Source organism: Schistocerca americana, chromosome 3 (assembly GCF_021461395.2).
Source record: "Schistocerca americana isolate TAMUIC-IGC-003095 chromosome 3, iqSchAmer2.1, whole genome shotgun sequence".
In the NCBI taxonomy this organism is placed as follows: Eukaryota; Metazoa; Arthropoda; class Insecta; order Orthoptera; family Acrididae; genus Schistocerca; species Schistocerca americana.
Window position 1 is genome coordinate 333,908,704 of NC_060121.1, and position 26,368 is coordinate 333,935,071.

General features: G+C 40.0%; 1 protein-coding gene across 1 annotated transcript in view; it reads left to right on the top strand.

Moving 5' to 3' along the window:
- Nucleotides 1-25,718, top strand: part of LOC124606719 (phosphoinositide 3-kinase regulatory subunit 4) — a 200,258-nt gene extending 174,540 nt beyond the window's left edge. Inside the window, exons 25-28 of the mRNA XM_047138749.1 lie at nucleotides 1,923-2,048; nucleotides 2,413-2,570; nucleotides 20,068-20,243; nucleotides 23,572-25,718. Of these exons, the coding sequence (XP_046994705.1) occupies nucleotides 1,923-2,048; nucleotides 2,413-2,570; nucleotides 20,068-20,243; nucleotides 23,572-23,797 (686 nt within the window). The 3' untranslated portion in view covers nucleotides 23,798-25,718. The remainder of the gene's footprint in view (nucleotides 1-1,922; nucleotides 2,049-2,412; nucleotides 2,571-20,067; nucleotides 20,244-23,571) is intronic.
- Nucleotides 25,719-26,368: the final 650 nt, after the last annotated feature.

Consider the following 26,368-nt stretch of genomic DNA (forward strand, 5'->3'; position numbering starts at 1 on the left):
CATTTCTTTGGTTTTGCAAACATTTATTTTGAGGCCTGCAACTTCTGCCTCTCCCTGTAACCTGGCCAGTTTCTCTTCAGTGTCTTCATATCATTGTGCCATTAAGCATATGTCGTCTGTGAAATCTAGATCTTTGAGCCTATCCCACATACCCCATTGCACACCTTTCTTCCGTCCCCCAATCACTCTCATCATCACATGGTCCAACACCAGAAGAAATAGTGTTGGCAAAGGGATACACCCTTGTCGTACTTCCAAATTAACTTGGAAAGGCTCTGTTAGTTCTCTATTATGTGATACTTGGAATTCATAGTCTTCATACATTTCTGTGATGATGTTAATACTTTGTTTGAATGCCATATTTTGCAAGTGTATCCCACATGACTCTTCGATTGACACAGTCGAAAGCCTTTTCAGAGTTAATGAAGTTAAGGTACAGGGTGTGTTGCCACTCCGCACTTTGTTCAGAATAATTCAGAGAGTATTAATAAGGTCCACACAGCTTTGATGTTTTCTAAAACCCGCCTGCTCTCTCCTCAGTTGTGTGTTCACAGAATCCTGAATGCAGTTTAAAATGATCCTTGAAAGTACCTTACTCAGTACTGACCATAGGGCAATGCCCTGCCAGACACCATATTAAAATGCCACCTTTAATAGTGAAGGAGGGAAGCACTTTAATTACCACTGATGCTGAGTGAGAAAATATACAGTATCTCAAGTTGTGACTTTAGTTGGAAAGTGGTGTAACTTAATAATTAGCAATTATCACACTGGACTCACAATTGTGAGGAGCAGAGTTCAAGCCTGCTCATTCTGATGTAGGTTTCACTTAGTTTCCTTTACCCATTTAGGCGAATGTCAAGATTTTTGAAGGGGTAAGGGGGAGGGGGTGGGGGGAAGAATGGCCAGTTTCATTTTTCAACTTTTCACTGTGCTTTTCATTTAGATTCATGTGGAGTTGCAAGTATGGGGATGGTGAAAATGACTGTAGTAACCTACCAGTTAATAGGTGATATGGCAAAATACTCAATAGCAGGAAGCCTTTGAGCATCTGTGCTTCACCAACATGTACAGCATTTTGCTTGTGTGGACCACAGACTTTCCTAGCTTGCTATAGTGTCACTTCTCAAAACATCAACTGCTCCAATAATTCCAACCAATGTGCATGGGCCATTGGTCATTACTAATGCCTAGCAGATGAAAGAACATTACTTTTCTGGTAAAGAATTTAAACAACTACTGTAGTTACAGAGTATGTGCTATAGAGCAAAAAAAAAAAAAAAAAAAAAAAAAAAAAAAAAAAAAAAAAAAAAAAAAAAAACACATACACACACACACACACACACACACACACACACAGAGAGAGAGAGAGAGAGAGAGAGAGAGAGTGGTTTTTTGGGGTAAAATAATATCTTAAGCACTCACTTCATAGATTACATATGTGATTCAAATACATGCTGAATCCAGTGATTACTGCAGCAGATCAGTCTGTATGTAGTTTATGTAGTTCTCCTCAAACTTCCCAATTTTTAATTGAATAATAACTGATTTTACCATTCCGCTTCATGTAAACAATATCTAGACAGCAACAAATTTAAAAATGTACATTTGTGGTTATGTTGGCATATTAAGCACATTCTCATCTCATAAGTACAAGGCAAATGCAATATCAAATATGCACCATCCTAAAAACCACTGCAGAAACTGTGGTGAATAAACTCTGCAGAAAGTGTGGTTGGCCCATTTGAGGGTCTGCAAACAAAGAAGAGTGATGTAAAAAGACATGTGCAAGAAAAAGGGAAATGAAAGAAAGACTAGAATCTAGCAAGCTATGCTTTTACTTCCATTTACTTTGTTATAATTAATTTTCAGCGTCGTCATTTATATCTATTTACATTGTACCAATTCTTGTTCCCGTGCAGGAGTAATTACTTCTTTCTGCCTGGATTCAAAACAAAGTTGGCTTACACTGGGTACAACAAGTGGATTTCATATCTGTTGGGACCTTCGATTCCAACTGCCTATTACATCAATACTGCATCCTACAGGTTTGTTTCGGTGACTGCTATGTAATAAATAAATAGAAAAATTTTTGTTTACACAGTTTCACCATTTACATTGTAGTAAAAAGTACTGTTGTGTTTGAAGAAATAATAAGTTCATTCTGCTGTGTATGATTTGGAACTACTAGTGGATTTACTTTATACTTTTTCCTTAATACGATTGTATTGAAACTGTGCATTTTGGAAAAACATAATTTTCACTAACAGCTTTTAAATGTGAATATTACTTTATTAAACACTGTTTCATAATCTTCCTATTTGAATTAGCGAATTTCAGTTCTCATTGTTTATTTGTTATTTTCATTGAAAGGTTACAAATAACGCATAGTTATGAACATTTTTTGAGCAGGGGCACGTGTGCGCAGGCTAGTCAGACATCCTGTGGAACACTCGTGGGTGATGTCAGCTGTGCAAGGCAACAATGAGATATCTTTTTGGAATCTGGAGACCCAGTTTCGTCAGGCTGTGTTGTGGGCTAGCAGTGCCCCACCACTCTCACACACACAGGTTTGTGTTGATAGTTCTTGGAAAAGTGATTGGTCTCATGTATTATGTACAGTGTGCTGTTAGCATCATATAAAACTTGAAGGAAAGAATATAATAGAGGGAAACCTTCCACGTGGGAAAATATATATTTTCCCACTTGAAGGAAAGAGGATGATATGCTTATTAATATTAATATGAAGATGTATCATATTGTTTTATGTGTTTTCTCTGGCAGCTGAGTACACTGCTACATTTCTGAATTAAGGAGTATGAAAGGGAAGCAGAGGTTGGGAAGGGAGTGAGACAGGGTTGTAGCCTATCCCCGATGTTGTTCGATCTATGTATTGAGCAAGCAGTAAAGGAAACAAAAGGAAAATTCGGAGTTGGAATTAAAATCCATGTTGAAGAAATAAAAACTTTGTGGTTCGACGATGACACTGTAATTTTGTCAAAGACAGCAAAGGGTCTGTAAGAGCAGTTGAATGGAATGGACAGTGTCTTGAAAGGAGGATATAAGATGAACATCAACAAAAGCAAAACGAGGATAATGGAATGTAGTCAAATTAAGTCGGGTGATGCTAAGGGAATTAGATTAGGAAATAAGACACTTAAAGTAGTAGATGAGTTTTTCTATTTGGGGAGCAAAATAACTGATGATAGTTGAAGTAGAGAGGATATAAAATGTAGACTTGCAATGGCAAGGAAAGCGTTACTGAAGAAGAGAAATTTGTTAACACTGAGTATAGATTTAAGTGTCAGGAAGTCATTTCTGAAAGTATTTTCATGGAGTGTAGCCATGTATGGAAGTGAAACATGGACAATAAATAGCTTGGACAAGAAGAGAATAGAAGCTTTCGAAATGTGGTGCTGCAGAAGAATGCTGAAAATTAGATGGATAGATCACATAACTAATGAGGGGGTATTGAATAGAATTGGGGAGAAGAGAAATTTGTGGCTCAACTTGACTAGAACAAGGGATTGGTTGGTAGGACGAGTTACACTAAGCAAATTCAGAAGGATGTAGGTTGCAGTAGATACAGGGAGATGATCAAGCTTGCACAGGATAGAGTAGCATGGACAGCTGCATCAAACCAGTCTCTGGACTGAAGACCACAACAACAACAACAACAACAACAACATATCTAAGTACTGAACAGCAACATTTCTTGTAGGCCCTATGTGCTGGACTTGTAAGTTTTAAGTACCATGAGGGACTCATCAAAAGTTCACTAATTATTTGATATATGAACCTCTCCTAACTTCTGCTTATTGCACTGTATGCTGTCACACTCTCATGCCCCTATACAAACCCAAGACCCCTGTGAAGTCCCCATCCCTGCCATGTTTGCTAGAGAGCAACCTGATATCAGTTAAAGCAGGTTGGGCAACTGAATGACCCAGAATTATCTCTGGGATGGGTTGATAACTACTACATATGTATCTTTTGGCTGTTCTAACTGAATTAACATGTTTTACAAGTGGTCGGATTTGTCAGCCACATTTTAAAATTAAATAATAATTTTATGAATGTGAGCAGTGACAGTAGTCAAGACAAAATACATAAATAAAATTAAAATGCAGTCATTTATTCATTCATAGAAATAAAACCCATGAATGGTGGCCTCACAATATTTCAAATAATAGATACTTGTGGAACACTATCTAAAAACATCAAATATTGTAAATTGGTTGAAGCTTGCATGTTTGTGAACAAGTGCTAACAGATCCTTGAAAACTACTATTGTCTGATTGATGCATAAATGTGAAGGAGTCATTCACTTGCAAAAAGTTAAAGTATATGATTTGAAGGCCAGTGCCCAGACTCCAATTTCATGAGGCAATATGACACAATCCCCAAACCTGAAAAAAACTGCCTTTGAATATTACAATATTTCTGAGTATTGTTAAGTATTAAAGAAATGTCTATTAGTAATGAATTTTTCAGTAGTTTAGTGTGTAGCATAATCAGATTGTAAAAATGAAACTGCTGGTTCATATCTTGTTAATCGCACTTTTCTTTTGTACTTCTTTGAATTCCACATGTGTTAACATCTAGCAGTGTTTATAAACAAATATGGACTCATAAACTTTAAATAAAAATAACATTTCTTATTTTTAATTACTGTTCACATGGAAATATGAAAATTCATAACAAAGTAAATTTCATAGAAAAATCTGAAACATCAAATAGACAATCGGTTAATTACTTTTCATTTATAGAAACTGTACAGTAATATTGATGCATATAATTATTTTCATTTAACAAAAAAAGCATTTGCCACATCTGTATCAGATTTTAATTTGTTTTCAAATGATCAGTAATTAAATATAAGATGATGATATTTGTATTAAAAATTATGGTTCAACCTTGTTCTTAATTAACTTTTCTATTGTTCTTAATTAACTTTTCTATTTGTGAATTAATATGATATTAAAGAAAAAAAAATTGCTATTGACTAGAACTGAACCAGAAACTTGTTGTTTACAGTGCAATTATGCTATGTACTGAACAGCCAATAAATTCATTACAAATATACAATTGTTTGATACTCAACAACAATAAAAAAATCTTCTAATCTTCAGCGTCAATATTTTTGAGTTTGTTTGAGGACTGCACCATACTGCTTTAAGAAACTGATGTCTGAGAACTGTTCTTCAAATCCTATAACTATGAAGAAAATCAGAGATGACAGAGCAGTCTGTGTGGTTCCATTGTATGTTCCGAGCTGATGTCCAGAGGTTAACATCTGCCAAATGTTAGAGATCGAAAGCAGCATGGCCAAGTTGCTGATCGACAACTGTCATCTAAGTAATACATAAACACAAGATCCTTCCCTGTCAAGTGATGAACTGTGAAAGACCTCCAGCACCCCATTGCTCCCTCTTATATGCAAGCACAGCAAACACAGCTCCAGCTTTCAGTAAAATGACTCGCCAATTAAATTTACAGTAAATTAAGTTTGCAGTTAACTTGTTGAAAGGAGCATTGAGAGATGCACCCCTTCTCTTCTCGCTGGTCATTTTCCAATCTCACACATAATCCTCCCACAGAAGAACCCCAAAAGTGCCCCACTTGTGACAGGATACTTTCCGGGACTGGATCAGACTCTGAATGTGGCTCTCCAGCGGGGATACGACTTCCTCAAATCCTGCCCTGAAATGAGATCCATCCTTCATGAAATCCTCCCCACTCCACCAAGAGTGTCTTTCCGCCATCCACCTAACCTTCGTAACCTCTTAGTTCATCCCTATGAAATCCCCAAACCACCTTCCCTACCCTCTGGCTCCTACCCTTGTAACCACCCCCGGTGTAAAACCTGTCCCATGCACCCTCCCACCACCACCTACTCCAGTCCTGTAACCCGGAAGGTGTACACAATCAAAGGCAGAGCCACGTGTGAAAGCACCCACGTGATTTACCAACTGGCCTGCCTACACTGTGAAGCTTTCTATGTGGGAATGACCAGCAACAAACTGTCCATTCGCATGAATGGACACAGGCAGACAGTGTTTGTTGGTAATGAGGATCACCCTGTGGCTAAACATGCTTTGGTGCACGGCCAGCACATCTTGGCACAGTGTTACACCATCCGGGTTATCTGGATACTTCCCACTAACACCAACCTGTCAGAACTCTGGAGATGGGAACTTGCCCTTCAGTATGTCCTCTCTTCTTGTTATCTGCCAGGCCTCAATCTCCACTAATTTCAATTTGCCGCCTCTCATACCTCACCTGTCTTTCAATAACATCTTTGCCTCTGTACTTCCGCCTCGACTGACATGTCTGCCCAAACTCTTTGCCTTTACAAATGTCTGCTTGTGTCTGTGTATGTGTGGATGGATATGTGTGTGTGTCCGAGTGTATACCTGTCCTTTTTTCCCCCTAAGGTAAGTCTTTCCGCTCCCGGGATTGGAATGACTCCTTACCCTCTCCCTTAAAACCTGCATCCTTTCGTCTACATGGGTTACATCTTATTCAAATGACATGCATCTCTACTATCAGCTAAAATGAATAATTGCTGAATTAATTATAAAATGCATTTTGAGTTTAAACATGTGTTACATCTTATGGCTATGCTATGTGATGCTGCATTCGTACTATGTAATGTATTTTGCGGACTATAAGACACACTTTTTTGAAATTGCCTCCAAAATTTGTGTGCGTCCTATACTCAAAATTAATATAAAAATATCCAGTGTTTGATTTAAAATTGCCATTAAAAATGGCCATATATTCGATACCACGCGAAATCTATCTGTATCTGGCAACAATGGATTTGACTTGCAGCAGCAGTGCACCAATGCAACGAACATGAGTTGCAGGGATTCACGAGCTTGCTAACACTGTCTTCCTCCTGCCCCGCCATCACAAATACAGAACTCTGTCTAGCCTATGATGTACCATTGCTGTCTACAGTGCCAGCAAACTGGAATCGAAAGTGAAAGTGATTTGTGTTATCAGTAAAATTACAATATTTTTGTCAGTAGCTAGTTTCGTAATGGAAAAAAATAAAGGGTATTCATATGATGTGGGCTATAAATTGAAAGTAGTAGCATATGCAGAAGAACATGGAAATAGAGCAACTGAGTGGTATTTTTGCCCACCTCCAACAGAAAAAAGCTTTTGCAGTTAGTGGGCTAGTAAAAAACTGAAAAAAAAGGGAAGACTAAATGTGGAAATAAGAGGACTGAATGCAAAATGGCCAAAACCAGAAGACGACGTACTGAAATGGATTCAAGGACACCATCAAAATGGGATTGGAATTAATACAAAAATGATACAAATAAACGCTCGTAAGCTTATGCTACAGTGAAATTTAAGAGGCTGTAAGGGTGAAATTTGTTGGTGCTACAGGTTTATGAATATCATGGACTTAGTATGCGAACCAAAACCAAAATATCTCAGAAAATGCTACAAGAATATGAAGAGAAAATGTTATCTTTCTACCTCTTTGTTATTCAGCATCGAAAGAAAGCCAGTGTGGAACTAAGCCAAATAGTGAATATGGACAAAACTCCTCTGACATTTGAGTAACAGAACTGTTGCCAAAGGTGCTAAAACTGTAACTGTAAAAACAAGTGGACATGAAAAAAATGTGCTACACTGTTGTTCCATATTCACTATTACACACTTGTTTGCTTTTGTGATGGAAGGATAATATTTTCTCTTCATATTCTTGTGGCATTTTCTGAGATATTTTGGTTTTAGTTCATATGCTAAGTCCATGACACTTCATAAACCTGTAGTACCAGGCAACTTCACCTTTAAAGTCTCTTAAATTCATCTGTAGCAGTAGGTTATGAGCGTGTGTTTGAATCATTTTTTGTATTAATTCTAACAGTGTGTACTGACAGTACTAAACTTAATCCAGTGATCATTTTCTAGCGCAAAACAATTCCAAGACATTCTGAAATACTGCCCGGTGTTGTTGTTCACGTTCATGGCAAGGACTGGATGGATGAGGCTAGTATGAAATTGTGGATTAACAGTGGGTGGGAGAAAGGAAAGGTGCTTTCTTGAAGACGATTTCTCGTCTTGTGCTGGATCAGTTTAGTAGTCATTTGAAAAATTCTGTGAAAGAGAAATTGAGGCAGGGAAATACAGAGCTTACTGTTGTCCTGGGAGTACTTACTTCACAATTGCAAACTCTTGATGTCTCGGTAAATAAACCACTTAAGGTGTATGTGAGAGAGGAATGGAACAAATGGACAATGGAAAAACCCAACATGAATTCCCTCAGAGGGGGAGCTTTAAAACAACCTATAAGGGGCGTTCAAAAAGAAACGAGTCGGAGGCATAATTACAGAAACCAGTGCCTGTATGTTAGAAGTATTGACCCTGGCTGTTGAGACACTTGTCCCACTGTGACACAAGGTGGTGAATGGCTGTCTCATAAAATTCCCGGGACTGCGATGTTAACCAGTTCTGCACATACAGCTGGGCATCCTTGTCCAAGGTGAATTGTTTGCCCCTCTGAGCCTTTTTGTTGTTGTTGTTGTGGTCTTCAGTCCTGAGACTGGTTTGATGCAGCTCTCCATGCTACTCTATCCTGTGCAAGCTTCTTCATCTCCCAGTACCTACTGCAACATACATCCTTATGAATCTGCTTAGTGTATTCATCTCTTGGTCTCCCCCTATGATTTTTACCCTCCACGCTGCCCTCCAATACTAAATTGGTGATCCCTTGATGCCTCAGAACATGTCCTACCAACCGATCCCTTCTTCTGGTCAAGTTGTGCCACAAACTTCTCTTCTCCCCAATCCTATTCAATACTTCCTCATTAGTTATGTGATCTACCCATCTAATCTTCAACATTCTTCTGTAGCACCACATTTCAAAAGCTTCTATTCTCTTCTTGTCCAAACTATTTACCGTCCATGTTTCACTTCCATACATGGCTACACTCCATACAAATACTTTCAGAAATAACTTCCTGACACTTAAACCTATACTCGATGTTAACAAATTTCTCTTCTTCAGAAACGCTTTCCTTGCCATTGCCAGTCTACATTTTATATCCTCTCTACTTCGTCCATCATCAGTTATTTTGCTCCCCAAATAGCAAAACTCCTTTACTACTTTAAGTGTCTCATTTCCTAATCTAATACCCTCAGCATCACCCGACTTAACTCGACTACATTCCATTATCCTCGTTTTGCTTTTGTTGATGTTCATCTTATATCCTCCCTTCAAGACACCATCCATTCCATTCAACTGCTCTTCCAAGTCCTTTGCTGTCTCTGACAGAATTACAATGTCATCGGCGAACCTCAAAGTTTTTATTTCTTCTCCATGGATTTTAATACCTACTCCAAATTTTTCTTTTGTTTCCTTTACTGCTTGCTCAATATAGAGATTGAATAACATCGGGGAGAGGCTACAACCCTGTCTCACTCCCTTCCCAACCACTGCTTCTCTTTCATGTCCCTCAACTCTTATAACTGCCGTCTGGTTTCTGTACAAGTTGTAAATAGCCTTTCGCTCCCTGTATTTTACCCCTGCCACTTTTAGAATTTGAAAGAGAGTATTCCAGTCAACATTGTCAAAAGCTTTCTCTAAGTCTACAAATGCTAGAAACGTAGGTTTGCCTTTCCTTAATCTTTCTTCTAAGATAAGTCGTAAGGTCAGTATTGCCTCACGTGTTCCAGTATTTCTACGGAATCCAAACTGATCTTCACCGAGGTCGGCTTCTACTAGTTTTTCCATTCGTCTGTAAAGAATTCGTGTTAGTACTTTGCAGCTGTGGCTTATTAAACTGATTGTTCGGTAATTTTCACATCTGTCAACACCTGCTTTCTTTGGGATTGGAATTATTATATTCTTCTTGAAGTCTGAGGGTATTTCGCCTGTTTCATACATCTTGCTCACCAGATGGTAGAGTTTTGTCAGGACTGGCTCTCCCAAGGCCGTCAGTAGTTCCAATGGAATGTTGTCTACTCCCGGGGCCTTGTTTCGACTGAGGTCCTTCAGTGCTCTGTCAAACTCTTCACGCAGTATCGTATCTCCCATTTCATCTTCATCTACATCCTCTTCCATTTCCATAATATTGTCCTCAAGTGCATCACCCTTGTATAGACTCTCTATATACTCCTTCCATCTTTCTGCTTTCCCTTCTTTGCTTAGAACTGGGTTTCCATCTGAGCTCTTGATGTTCATACAAGTGGTTCTCTTGTCTCCAAAGGTCTCTTTAATTTTCCTGTAGGCAGTATCTATCTTACCCCTAGTGAGATAAGCCTCTACATCCTTACATTTGTCCTCTAGCCATCCCTGCTTAGCCATTTTGCACTTCCTGTCGATCTCATTTTTGAGACGTTTGTATTCCTTTTTGCCTGCTTCATTTACTGCATTTTTATATTTCCTCCTTTCATCAATTAAATTCAATATTTCTTCTGTTACCCAAGGATTTCTACTAACCCTCTTCTTTTTACCTACTTGATCGTCTGCTGCCTTCACTACTTCGTCCCTCAGATCTACCCATTCTTCTTCTACTGTATTTCTTTCCCCCATTCCTTTCAATTGTTCCCTTATGCTCTCCCTGAAACTCTGTACAACTTCTGGTTCTTTCAGTTTATCCAGGTCCCATCTCCTTAAATTCCCACCTTTTTGCAGTTTCTTCAGTTTTAATCTACAGGTCATAACCAATAGATTGTGGTCAGAGTCCACATCTGCCCCTGGAAATATCTTACAATTTAAAACCTGGTTCCTAAATCTCTGTCTTACCATTATATAATCTATCTGATACCTTTTAGTATCTCCAGGGTTCTTCCATGTATACAACCTTCTATCATGATTCTTAAACCAAGTGTTAGCTATGATTAAGTTGTGCTCTGTGCAAAATTCTATCAGGCGGCTTCCTCTTTCATTTCTTAGCCCCAATCCATATTCACCTACTACGTTTCCTTCTCTCCCTTTTCCTACACTCGAATTCCAGTCACCCATGACTATTAAATTTTCGTCTCCCTTCACTATCTGAATAATTTCTTTTATTTCATCATACATTTCTTCAATTTCTTCGTCATCTGCAGAGCTAGTTGGCATATAAACTTGTACTACTGTAGTAGGTGTGGGCTTCGTATCTATCTTGGCCACAATAATGCGTTCACTATGCTGTTTGTAGTAGCTTACCCGCATTCCTATTTTCCTATTCATTATTAAACCTACTCCTGCATTACCCGTATTTGACTTTGTGTTTATAACCCTGTAGTCACCTGACCAAAAGTCTTGTTCCTCCTGCCACCGAACTTCACTAATTCCCACAATATCTAACTTTAACCTATCCATTTCCCTTTTTAAATTTTCTAACCTACCTGCCCGATTAAGGGATCTGACATTCCACGCTCCGATCCGTAGAACGCCAGTTTTCTTTCTCCTGATAACGACATCCTCTTGAGTAGTCCCCGCCCGGAGATCCGAATGGGGGACTATTTTACCTCCGGAATATTTTACCCAAGAGGACGCCATCATCATTTAATCATACAGTAAAGCTGCATGCTCTCGGGAAAAATTACGGCCGTAGTTTCCCCTTGCTTTCAGCCGTTCGCAGTACCAGCACAGCAAGGCCGTTTTGGTTATTGTTACAAGGCCAGATCAGTCAATCATCTAGACTGTTGCCCTTGCGACTACTGAAAAGGCTGCTGCCCCTCTTCAGGAACCACACGTTTGTCTGGCCTCTCAACAGATACCCCTCCGTTGTGGTTGTACCTACGGTACGGCTATCTGTATCGCTGAGGCACGCAAGCCTCCCCACCAACGGCAAGGTCCATGGTTCATGGGGGGGTTGAGCCTTTTTAAGGGGACCAAAAATGGCATAATCACAGGGAGAGAGGTTCGGACTGTATGGAGGGTGGCCGAGAACCTCCCATTTGAATTTCTGCAGGAGTGCTGCGACTGTGTTGGCCATATGAGGCTTTGTATTTTCGTGGAGCAAAATGACCCCACAGGTGAGATTGCCTGGTCATTTTGATTTGATTGCTTAGTCAAGGGTGGTCAAGGCTTGCGAGTAATGCTGGGCATTCGCTGTTGTCCCATGCCACAGGAAGTGAATCAGAAGGGGGCCATCTTGGTCAAAGAAGAATGTCAACATAACGTTTCCTGCACTCATGTGGATGGCTTTGGCTTTTTTTGGTGGTGGTGACTCTGGATGCTACAGCTGAAGACTTTGCCGTTTTGATTCTGGTTTGAAGTTATGACACCATGACTCATCTCCAGCCACTACTCGTGCCAGGAACGCATTCTCTTCCCGAGCGTAGCACTGCAGATGAGCAAGACAGTGGGCCATTCAACATGCTTCCTGGTGTGGTTAAAGACTGTGCGGCACCAATAGGGCACACACTTTGCGCAAGTGCAGTCGTTCCTTTATGATGGTGTGAACACTTCTGACTCTCAATCCGACCACGGCGGCTACGGCTTTCACTGTCACTCGGCGGTCCTGGGTAATGAGTGCATCCACCAGTGGGACGATGTCATCTGTAATGCAGTGTGGTGCTCCAAACCATGTGTCATCGGCTAACGACACCTGCCCAAACACTTGTGCCACACCTTGACCCTTGCAAGGGACATGCAGTGTTCACCATATATTTGTGTCATTCATCGATGAATGTCCGTTTCTCCTACTCCTTCTGCTGTCAGAAAATGAACACCACCTCTTTGCTCTTGTGTTGACGCCTCCATGTCACTGTTTGCAATGCAACTGGGAGTGTTGGATGATTGATGAATGCTGCTGCTAGCTCTGTGTAGTCACGTGACATGCATGCGTGCCTTCTAGTAACAGGCAGTGAACTTCGTTGCTCTGGTCGGAACCACACCTCTTTACACATACCATGATATTACATCTACATCTACATCTACATCTACATGACTACTCTACAATTCACATTTAAGTGCTTGGCAGAGGGTTCATCGAACCACAATCATACTATCTCTCTACCATTCCACTCCCGAACAGCGCACTGGAAAACCGAACACCTAAACCTTTCTGTTCGAGCTCTGATTTCTCTTATTTTATTTTGATGATCATTCCTACCTATGTAGGTTGGGCTCAACAAAATATTTTCACATTCGGAAGAGAAAGTTGGTGACTGAAATTTTGTAAATAGATCTCACCGCCACAAAAATCGTCTTTGCTATAATGACCTCCATCCCAACTCGCGTATCATATCTGCCACACTCTCTCCCCTATTACGTGATAACACAAAACGAGCTGCCCTTTTTTTGCACCCTTTCGATGTCCTCCGTCAATCCCACCTGGTAAGGATCCCACACCGCGCAGCGATATTCTAACAGAGGACGAACGAGTGTAGTGTAAGCTGTCTCTTAAGTGGACTTGTTGCATCTTCTAAGTGTCCTGCCAATGAAACGCAACCTTTGGCTCGCCTTCCCCAAAATATTATCTATGTGGTCTTTCCAACTGAAGTTGTTCGTAATTTTAACACCCAGGTACTGAGTTGAATTGACAGCCTTGAGAATTGTACTATTTATCGAGTAATCGAATTCCAACGGATTTCTTTTGGAACTCATTTGGATCACCTCACACTTTTCGTTATTTAGCATCAACTGCCACCTGCCACACCATACAGCAATCTTTTCTAAATCGCTTTGCAACTGATACTGGTCTTCAGATGACCTTACTAGATGGTAAATTACAGCATCATCTGCGAACAACCTAAAAGTGCTGCTCAGATTGTCACCCAGGTCATTTATATAGATCAGGAACAGCAGAGGTCCCAGGACGCTTCCCTGGGGAACACCTGATATCACTTCAGTTTTACTCGATGATTTGCCATCTATTACTACGAACTGGGACCTTCCTGACAGAAAATCACGAATCCAGTCACACAACTGAGACGATACCCCATAGGCCCACAGCTTGATTAGAAGTCGCTTGTGAGGAACGGTGTTAAAAGCTTTCCGGAAATCTAGAAACACGGAATCAATTTGAGATCCCCTGTAGATAGCGGCCATTACGTCATGCGAATAAAGAGCTAGCTCCTGTCACTGGTTTGCACATTCCAGACACAGGCTCTTTTCTTTTTGAACACCCCTTATACAATCAAATGAGTGTGTCAGTGAATAAACAGTCGTGGTCTAGAGTGAGAGAAGACATTAGTGTTAAATCTTTCAAGAAGTGTGGCATAAGTAACTCTATCAATGGCCATCTGATATATGAAGAGGACTATGATGAAGTTGAAGTTGAAGAGGTAGAAGGGGGGGAGGGGAGGAGGAGGAGGAGGAGGAGGAGGAGAACAACAAGAAAGTTCAGATAAGGATTTTCAGGGATTTTAAAGGGCAGCACGGTTGTATAAACTAAGAATTTTTTTCAGTCTTGCTTTGCAATCTAATAATAAAAATGGTAAAAATGAGGTTTTTAAAAAAAATGCTTAAAAATTAAGTTGTGTCTTATAGTCCATAGCATCTTATAGTCCATAAAATATAGTATATGTGTGGATGATTTTGAGTTCTGGAAAATTTGTGTAATTAGATGTAATTAAAATCTGTTGTAACCTCTAAAGTGCTCGATCCCTTGGTGAAGGGTGATCATTGGTAACAACTACCACATCTGCTGTCATCTGACACTGGTTTGTGACTGTGGCTATAACCACCTGCATTCTGTTAATTGTTATAAGGTATTATGTGTGACGTTAGCATTGATTTATGCAGACTGTTGTAACTTCTTTAGTTTTTGCGCACAAGCATCTTATCTGAGGGGCAATGGAACTGTTTCAGTGACACAGTCGAAACTACAATCAGTATAATAGTCTGAAGTGACAAATATGCTGGTTCACCATTCATGATAACAAGGATGTCAACTCATATGTATGGCACATTGGTTTATGGCTAGTGACTAAATATAAACTTATATTCTGTAATGTTCATTCTGTAGAATAGTGTACCACATAGAAAATGATAATTGTCATTAGCAATAGCTGTTCATGCTGTAATAGGAACAACACTTGAAAAAGAGCTTGTTGCGTTATTCATTAGGTAAAAATGCAACCAATAGTTAATGATCATTGTGCAGTTAGACAGTCATAAATAAAATAGATTTTTTATTCTGTAAATCAGCTTGAAATGCTATGGTGATTTCATATCACAATGACAATGTGCCTAGAGGTTTACAGTAATGTACTGGACTATTGGTGCCTGAAAAGCTTCAATCAACATACATTGGTCCAGAATATTTTACAGTTTAATTACATTGTGTCCTTAATGTTCCCGCCCAGAAAAAAATCTGTTGGCCTGATATTAAGAGTACAAGTTTGAAGTATATGTGCCTAAAAGGCACTTGTGATCTGCGGACAAAGCCAGTGTTTTTGTGAGTGGAGCAATGAAGAAACACAAACGATGTAAGCCAGAATATCCAAGTACAGAGCAGGGTCGAATACTGAGTAGTAGCTTTTGATACAACTAGGCATGTTGCAGAGTGTGACACTAAGCTGTGTTGTGTGCCTAGATTCAGATTGCTATTTGGTGAGACTGTGTGACCTTGTGGTGGTACCTCTGATGATGCCTGACTCAGTCTTGCTGGAACACCTTTGCCCTGTCATCGATAATGTTGGATAACGGGGATATTAAATTCCTTCTTCTTGAGAAGGGGCACAGCTGGAGCGGAGGGAGTGGTCCAGTCTCCTTAGATTCTAAAACTGTGATCTCTTGCCCATGTGCTGGTGGGGGTACAAGAGCAGAGGTCATACTATGGCATGGAAGGGATAAGAGAGGGGTGGGAAACCTGGCTGGAGGTATCTCGTTTGTGGTGTGTGAGGCAAAAGAGGAGGCAAAGATGGGGACACCAATTGCAATGGCAGTCAAAGATGGAGCTGGTAGCGGTGGAGCAAATGAATGGTCCTGGCCACAGTGTTATACTGCTGTTGGCACATGTGGGCAAGGATGATACCTTCAGTATACCCCAGATGCTGGCTGAACATGCGAGTCCAGACAAAGACACCTTTCTTGTAGGCAGACTGGTAAGCAGAATGGGCACATTGTATGGGACACAGGAGGTCTAACAGGGTGTGATGGCTCCAGTGTGGTAGAATTTCAGCTGGACTAATTCCACTGGTGGGTGTGGACCAATACATCATGAGGAAGCTGTACAAGGCCTTCTGCATCTAAGTCTTGAAGTATGGACCATGCATTCAGCCTGCACATTGGAGGTGGTGTGAAAGGGGTGGTGGTCAGATGCTTGATGCTGTTGCGGCAACAGTAGCCCTTGAACTGATCGTAAATTGGAGCCCAGTGTCTGATACCAGAGCACAAGATGCAGCCTCAATGGCGAAAATCTGCTCGGGTAGGGGTGGTGGCATGGGAGGTAGTGGACAACATGCACACATCATATAGGAAATTGGAAAGGGCATCCACCACTAACAGCCACACAGTTCCCTGAAATGGCCCAGCAAAATCGATGTCCACCCTCTCCCATGAGTGGTTAGGGTGGGGCCATCGGAAAAAATGTTTGTGCTAGGGATCCTGATTGAGGGAGCAGGCATGGCTGGAGTGGCATCATCTGCAGTGTTGACATAGATGCTGGGCCAGTAGACTTGCCACTGAGCTAATGCCTTCAGGCATTTCGTTCCCCAGTGTGACGTGTGAAAGAACTGAAGAATGCTGGACACAGAGGGTGTGGAATGAAAACCCGGCAGTCGGAGCCTTCCATGGCCAGTGTCAAGACACCCTGCGAGGCACAGAGCCAGTAGTGCAGCACAAAATTACAAAAAACAGTGTTGGCTTGTCAGAAAACGTGCTTTGTACACCACTTATGAACCGTTGGTAAATCCTTGCAAAGGATGGGGTCGTGGAAAGCCATCACAGCTACCTCACGTGCTGTCAGCGGTAATTCAACCAAAGTTGTTTGTAGCTGTTGATTCTATGCAAAACAAACAGTCTCATAGTGATCAAATTCTGCATCAGGCCAAGAGGGAGGTGGGACAAGGGCGTCTGCCATGGTCTGTTAGGCAGTGGGCCAAAAATTGACATTGTAATGATACAAGCTTAAAAACAGAGCCTAGAATTACAGACACTGCACCATCTTATCTGGAAGATTAGACTACTGCCCAAACAAGAAAATCCAAAGGCTTGTTGATCAGTCAGTAAGTGAAATTTGCTATCATACAAATACGTATGAAACTTTTTGACACCATAGAAAATTGTTAATGCCTCTTTCCCAATTTAGAAGTAGTTAACTGTGCAAAATTTAACATTTTGGAGGTGAAGGCAGTTGACACTCTGAACCATCTGACAACTTGTGAGATAAAACTGCCACAATGCCATACTGGGGCCATGTCTCTCACCAGTGTTAGTGGCAGACACGGCATATATTGGATCAGACACAGAGCTGCCTTAAGACCATCCATAAGGCATTGAAAAGGCTGCTGACAGGCAACCAACCACACAGATTTGACACCTTTCTTGCGCAGCTGATTTAATGGGTGCACGATCTGTTCAACTTGGGGATTGAACTTTGAATAGTACATGATTTTGCCCAGAAACTCCTGCAACTGTTTAACGTTAGTGGGCGCTGACATATTGATAATCATATCATCGTGTTTGTGCATGGGTGGGATACATTTGTGACTATGAATGTGCCCCAGGTGTTTGACACTGGTGGCAAAGAAACTGCACTTCTTCAACTGACAGTGTAAACCATTTTGCTGGAGCCATTTAAAGAGGGATTCAAAATTCTAGTAGTGTTCTGCATGGGTCAGGCCCATGACAATATCATCCAGATAATTAACACAGTATGGAATTCCTTGAATCAGTTGTTCTAAATGCTTTTGAAAAATAGTGGGTGCACTCACAAACCCAGGTAGTGCGCAATTGTGCACAAACAAGCTAAATGGCATATTTAAACTAGCAACTGACATGTAGTCTCATCAAGCTGCAGCTGGAAGTAAGCATACTGTAAAACGGTTTTGGAAAATATTGGCTCCCAAGCTAGCTTAGACAACAACTTTTCTAGGTGAGGCAGTGTTAGCGATCAATGTTTGACAGTGTGTTAACAGTGGACTTAAAATCACCATAAATACATAATGAACCATTGGGTGCTTAATGACCACCACAGGAGTTGCCCTTGACTGGTGGAAACTGAGGAAATAATGCCTTGGTCCTGAACCTGTGTAATTTATGCCTGAAGAGCCTCATGAACCACAAATTGAAGCAGGTGAGTGCTACAAAACTTAGGCACTATCGAAGCCTTCAGAGGAATCTGAGATGTAAAGTTACATGCACACCTGAGTGTTTTTATCAAATATATCCTTATACATCATGCACAGTGCATCAAGATCAGAAAAATGCACCATTAGTGGCACTAAATTAACTTGGTCCGGTACTGTGAACCCAAAACCAGTAAAGGTGTGTACACCAAAAATGTTAGTAGCAGTCAGGGAGTGCACTGCTAAAAAGGTTAGCACTTGTTCATCATGTTTGTACTTAGCTGCCAGTTACAATTTTCTGAGGAGAGAAATGGCACTGGGGTAACATGTGTCCTTGTTGATTAAGGAATTCCATGGCCTGGCCAAGTTATATCAAATTCAAGGTTAGCTTTGATGCCAGCAGGGGAAACTGCCAATGGTGAAGTCATGATGGAATGGTGTTGCCGTCCTGATGCAGCACTGTATGTGTCCAACGAGCTGCCTATTGACACATGACAACCAGGTCACCACTCTTACCACAAGCTCAGCACCCTGCAGCATGGTGCAGGCATCAGCATCTGGTGTGCCTGCTGCCATACTCAGGACAAGACTGTAACATCTGTGATGTGTTTGACTGATGATGCGATTCTGGAGGGGGGCCGTTTATGACCTGCCTAGTTAACATTACAAAGGAGGTCACCCAACTCTAAGGGCAGGACCAGAATCGGCAACATACTTACTAGTGTTCCAGATGCCTGGCAACTGTGATGAGATTTAGAATCAGAGGATGAATCATCAAATGACCTTCACTTACAACCTGAGAAATGTGAATTTCATTTGGAAAAGCATGATGAGTTGCCAAAGCAACATCAGAAGACTTAGCAATTTTAAGCATTTCACCAAGACTAGAATTTGACTTGGCCAAAGCTTTAGCAGTGACCTCTCTGTTAGGGACAAGACACCAATCTCATCCCAAATCAACAATTCCACTTAACGAAATGTAACAGTTCTGGCACGTAAAACTGCACTTGCCTGCAAGAGCCCACAAGTCAGCTGCCCAAGCAGAGTGTGATTGTCTATGTTTGTGACACTGATTAAACTGAATTCCAGAAGCAGCAAGGTATGTCTGCTGACTGTAGTTTTGGTTAACATAGCACAGAAAGCACTGAAAGACAAGTCATTATGTTCTGAGAGTGGCTATAGTTTCTGCACCACTTAATATAAATGACTACCGGAAGACAATAGTAAATCGCATTTCCACTCAGTAGAAATATCACGCAGATGACAATGCAAGTAAAGATGTTGGAAGTAGACATCTCAGCTCTCTGAAACCTCGTTGAAGGGGTGGGGGGAGTGTATGTCGTTGGTAGCACAGTAGTGCCCTCCAACTGCTGTGGTGGTTGTTGCTGCTGCTGAGACACAAGATGCAGAACACCGTAATCACTATGAACAAAACCAGCATTGACATGAGTGGAGTAATGAACAAACATCAAGAATGTAAGCCAGAATGTCCAAGCCCAGAGCAGGGTTCAATACTGAATAGCAACTAGGTGTGATACAAATGAGCGCAAGCAGTCTACAGTACCAGACTGTGGCCACTCGCCGAGATCATGCTGGCATCTGACTGTCTGGGTGTACTGCTTCTGCTCTGTTTTTCAGAGCTCCATTCAGGTTTTTTTTTTATGTTCACCTTACTCTAGCATATTCTCTGAAGTAATGCAGTTGCTTTGGTGTATATATTTTAGTTTGCATTTCTTTATGTCTCAGTGTTCTCTATATTTTACATTTAAGTAGTTTCTGACAATTTGTGTGTGTGTGTGTGTGTGTGTGTGTGTGTGTGTGTGTGTGTGTTTCAAAGTTTTTACTCTTTCTTTTTTATTTTAATAACAACAGGTTCACCAGAACAGTGTTTGTGCTATGTATGCTGGATGTGTAGACCGATCACCATTTGTAATTACTGGAGGAACAGATATGAGAGTCAGATTCTGGGACTTAGAGTCCCCTAATGAATCATATCTTGCTATACCAGCTGCTAATGATTCCGTAACACCATCTACAGTCTGTTATAAGTAAGTACAAGATTTTTTGTATGTAGACATTATAACATTCCAAATACAGTGTATGTTCACAGCTTCCACAGCAATCTCACTGTCAAACTGCTGCACAGTGCTGTCCTAATTGGGCAGCAAATACTTACTTGGCTAAGGTGTATGTATATGTACTGTTGTTATTGTAGTAGTAGTTCTTGTTGTTCATTGTATTACCTAATTAAAGTTCATTTCTGTGACAATGATACATTTTTCTGTATCAGTTTGCACTCCTCCTATGGAATAATAACTATAATGCTACAGGTAGATTGTAATGCTGTTTTTAATCCACTAAAGTTGTCAAAAAAAGGCAAAATGTAAAACTTGGTTCTGGGATATAATGTGCTCTTCTCCAATAATAAAAGAACTGCATAGTTTAACACACTAATGTCAGTGCTTCATATCCTCACATAAGAAAATGGAACAAAGTTTGTTATGTAACCCAGGAGATTAGTGTACAGTCTGATTTACCACAATACCACATGAGTTTTGGAACATTATCTTAATATAGTATAGTATCTTAGAGGAGCAGAGTTGAAATACATGTAACATTGTTCCTTAAACTTACATCTATATATGATCATGCAAACTGAGAGTATTGTGACATAATCGGATTTGTTCTTCTGGGTGTCATATTGACTGATAGTCAGCCTGAATAAAAATCTTTCAAGCAAAAGAGGAATATATTTTGTTGGTTAGCAGAAAAAATTATACGTGTGTGTGTGTGTGTGTGTGTGTGTGTGTGTGTGTGTGTGTGTGTGTGTGTGTGTGCGCGCGTGCGTGCGCAGGTGCATGCGCATGCACATGCACACTTGCATGCGTGCACTTGCTTGTCAGCACTGATTATGGAGTAAATGTTTTCTAATTTTCTAACCAGTCCTCTCTTCTCACAAACTTTTCACTTGCTCACTTATTTTCTTCGTCCATTCTATTAATAATGTTACTATGGCTCCACTTGATAGAATGTGTCCAGGTTTGTAGATGAATTGACAATCCTGTTTTGGATGCAGTAATTGTGCAACTGAACTAGTGGTTTTCTTCAGGTGCCTCAAGCAGTGGTCTTTCGTTTGCCTTCTAGAGGGACTCCAAACAGTCCAGTTGTAGTCAGGCAGCTGCCGTGCAGTACTAAGGTGGTACCATCGTACCCTTACAGCCTCTTTCTAATGTCACATGTGGTCGGTTCTGCCCTGGTTTTTGGGATACAGTTTTGGTCTCTATAACCTGTCGCCACATTTGAGAAACAATAGAACAATTCACATTAAGCCATTGGGCCACATTAGTTTCCAACTGTTCTGCTTCCATTCTTCCTCTGGCCCTACATCACAGAGAGTCTGGTAGGCATCTTCCCTGTGCCATAATGCACCTTCTGTGACTGTGTACACAGCAATAGTGGATGTGGGACTACCCGGCAAACACTACCCCATTTTGCAGGTGCCCTGACATCATCGTTGACTGGAATGCTATCTTTCATGCAGACAGTGACTGAACGGACACCTGCTGACAGTTTGTATGATTATGTTAGGAATTAGACACAGGTGGGAGGAATAGTGGTTTGTTGCTTTAATTTTGGACACTAGTGTATGTGTGAATATGCACAAGATTACAAATGCAATCCATGAACAGAGACTGACGTGCTATGAACAGTTAATGAAAATGGATCATGGCAAGTTGATTAAAAGAATTAAAAGTAATATGTGTGTTTGCATGACCATTCTTTGCCTCCAAAAACAAAGAAAGAAGGAAAGAAAAGAGAGAGAGAGAGAGAGAGAGACGAAAAGAAAGAAGGAAGAAAGTCTTGAACCACTTCTCTCACCTACTCCTTCAATTCACATCTCCACTGAACATCTCTCTCTCTCTCTCTCTCTCTCTCTCTCTCTCTCTCTGCCTAATTAACATGTATCACACATTATTATGGGAAAAAATTTCACTTGCGGGATGACAACATACAAAGAAAACAAATGAATGAACAAAGACACTGTGCTGGAACATATGAAAATACAGTACTATTTATCTAATGAAGTATTACAAAAGGTAGTTGATGTGGAAAAAACACCAATGAAGTGTACAAAAAAGCTGGTTTTGAAAATGTGAAAAATTGCCTAAAGTGAAAGTGCACTCCCAAACATGTCGTATTGAGGCAAACTGTGCACAGAAGGGTTTGGCAGAGCGGCCTTTATTGTCAGAGACTGCTGTATGTGTACCTCTGACACGTCTTCACTGGAGAAAACGTCTAGAGTGGAGTCGTCAACAAGCTACCAGACGGTTGAACAGTGGGCCAATGTTCTTTTCACAGATGAATCTCGATTTAGTATGGAGAGTGATTCGCCACGGATTTGCATCTGGAGGGAATGTGGAATACGATTTCAGGACCCAAACGTTGTGGAATACGAGTTCAGGACCCAAAAATTATGGAAAGAGACCGATATCAAGAAGGATCTGTAATTCTGTGGGCAGCGATTATGTTGAACACTTGAATACCTCATCATGAAATAGTACAGGTGAATTAGCAAGGTTTAACTGCTATCAGGTATCGTGACGAGATCTTGGAACATCATGTGCAGTTGTTGCGAGATGCTGTGGGCCCAGACTTCTTATTGATGGACACTGATGCTCGATCTCATAGAGCACAGGTGGTTTATGTTTTCTTGGAAATGGAAGGTAATGCACACATGGTGTGGCCTGTTCACTCTCCTGATTTGAATCCTATAGAGTATGTCCAGAATGCAGGATGTTTCACTTCAGCATCCACCAACCACTCTCCAAGACTTGTGCACTGCTCTGCAAGAATAATGGGCATTATTGCCTCAATAAGAGATTGATGACATCATTTGTGGCAGGCTCCATCACTGTCAGACCTGTATTGCTGCCGGAGGTGTTCACATCCCATACTGAGCACATTAATCAGTTGTCGGAATGTGTGTGTGCAAATCCATTAAGTCACAAAAAAATGAAGAATGTTTTTGGCTACCATTGTGCATGTTGCAGTTGTTTACGTCCTGTATTCTTTATAGTGTTTCTGCTATACTATCACCTGTTTATATGGTTTTGTGGCAAAATAAGTGCAGCTTGCAACATTTCCATTTGTTGCTTTAATTTAGGACTCCAGTGTAGATCCCAGTTTGTCCTCTCCTTTCATATTTCATGCATAGTGTTTGTGGCCCCAAACTGTTTATTAAGAACACTACTTCATTCAACTGCATTAAATATTTCTGCATATTTAAAAGATAGCTAGAGCAATATTCTCCTGGAGTAAACACACTTTATCTAATGAGATGTGCAAAAACTCCCTCTCTCTCTTTTTTTTTTTCAGGTCACGGTTAGTGGATGGAACCAATGTAGTGCAAGAGGTGCAGAAGCCACGATCACAGTCTGCGGGAGTCCAGAGACAGCGCAGTAATGAAGAGGCGCCCCGCCCGGGCCCTGACCAGCCTCAGGCAGGCCATCATGATTGGATTAGTGAAGTGGCCATGTGTCAGGCATCACAGTGTTTCCTGCTTACTGGGTCTCGTGATGGAGTTATCAAAGTCTGGAAGTAGAGGTGTAAACTAGTCTTCATGATAGTCCTCCACTGTCTACTGTAGCCTATACAAACTTACAAGACCTCTGTTATTCCGCTAAGGAAATGGCTGTGAGGCAATAAGGCGACAATACTTCCGTTACATTCCGCAATACAGTCACTATGGCTGTTACATTGTTCAGAGACGTTTGTCAGTCAGTCTTGTGTATAGTAGCATTCATTATGACTCTAAATAAGCTCTCTTCAGTTCTGTGTTGATAGTAACGTCATTTTATTTCATAGCTTTAATTATGTTCCCAATCCATATATATCATTGGTACTGTTGCACACCATTTGCATTCCCTTCAGTTATTGGTGTGGGAATTGTGCTGTTTGCTTTTATATTATACACATTGACAAATTAAATATAATAATTAATTGTTGAGTAGGAGAACAGCAACTACAACAGAAATGTTCTGATAATTTTATAGCTTAATTATATCTAACTCCTCCTGCCCCATTTCCTATAATAGTTTTGAAGATGGTAATGCCATTAATGCAAGGTTTGCAGTGTAAAATTATAATGATTAACAATAATGTTCATACACATCTCATTTTTTAATGTCCCTTTTCTGTTTTGACTGTTTCACTTTATGTGAACAAGAATTTTGTATGATAAAGATTGTTTTTTTTTTTTTTTTTTTTTTTTTGTTATACTTGCCTTTTTTTCATGTCCTTAATAGATTATATTCCAACTGAGGGCACCCACACTATGTTGGCAAGTAATTTCGATTACAATGTGTTATTGATCCTATCTCAATTTCCGTACTCAAGTAAATGTGTTTAACTTGACCTCAGAGACTGCTTGGTGTTATGCTTTTGTTCCAAGGATAATTTTCTAGAAAACTTCATATTTATAGAGAGAATGTCATTTGAATTATTATTCTGAAGCTGCTTTGTACCTAAGTTGCATTTTAGGGAAACTTGTTATGGTAACACAATTTGAAGTGTTTTTATAATCTGCGATTGTACTAAGCCAAGTTCTATTGAATAATTTGCCTCAGAGTTATGTTTCTCAGGTTAAAGACCTGACTGTGGTGGCCATAATTAGCAAACTGTTTTATCCTTTATTCAATCATGTCTCGATATTGAATGCTTGACAGGCTGTTGTGTAACCATTCTTTTAAAACGTGATTTGAAGACCTCTTTTCTAAATGTAGTAAGTCAACAGCGATAGAAAAATTTAAAGTGTTTTTGAGATTGAGGGGATACTATTTAATTATCCTTGAGGAAGGTATCTTTTAGTTATAACTGACATTTTTCCTACCAATCCATGTTCATGAAAAGGTAAATTTATTGTTGTAAATACATGAATAAAATTATTTATTTTCATTCTGTAGCTATCATAAAGTAACGTGACCAAAGTAACGCATCTGGGTTGCTCGGCACACAAGACTTGCAGTATCAGCTATTTTCATAGTAATTCATTAGCAACTTTATCAAACAAGTGTTTTCACTGACTTACTATTTACCATATTTATGTTTTTATGTTAAGAATCCATTTGAGAAAATATGCTAGCACAGAAAATATCAGAAGAGTGGATTTTTTTTTTTCATATTTGTGTCTCCTGGATGTGTAGTAAATCAAAATGAAAATAATGTTCCTTTTGTTTGCCAGTATTTTCATTTTTTTTACCTAGGGAAATACTACTTTTTATAGCTCACTAAATGATATCCTCACGTTGATGATAAGACTGAAACATTTTTGAACATCACTGAAAATTGCATACCATTTGTTTTTCTTATTATTGTAGTAGTTTATATTAATGTCTGTGATAATAAAGTAGTACCAAAAATCATTGGTACATATACTGTCCAGATATATTACTCTGTATATATGTGAACTGTGAGTAATACAATGTCTTTGTAATGTTTTTGGTAATAAATGATATTAACAGTTACATTATTGTTTCAACACCCTCAACTGTGAATGACACAAGCATTTGGTGAAGTCTGGCTGATGAGAACAAGGGCACCCATACAAAGTTTTGTAGGTGGTGGGCCTTGACCTGGAGGTATTTTTAATATTGTGGAAGACAAATGGTGACTTGTAAGTAGCCATAAATAAGTTAGAAAGAGAATTTTGTTTCTTATTCCTAGAAATACTTTACTCCTACACTCAATGATATTACATGGTCATCTGATAATCATATTATTTATTAAAGCAATTCATTGTCACAATGCAGGAACACTTTTCAAGGGAGCAGCATTGTTTGTTGACCAAATATGCTGTATTATCATAATTCTGCAGCAATAAGATATCTAAATCTGTCATTATCTTTGCACAAATGCATCTGCATGTTGTTGCTTGTACAGGGCTCCAAAAAACCGTCTAGCGTGGTAATGGATACCGGAGTTGCTCAATCTGGGTGTTTTTACTTCTTGAAGGAGTGGTGGGACTAAAAAGGAGAGACAAGTAAGGAGTTAGGCATTGTAACAAAAAGGATTAGATAGAGATGAGTATTCTGTGTTTATTTTGATGGTTATTCTTTTAGCTAGTAAGAGAAAAATATGTACGTCAATTTAATTTTTTTTAAAATATTTGTATGAT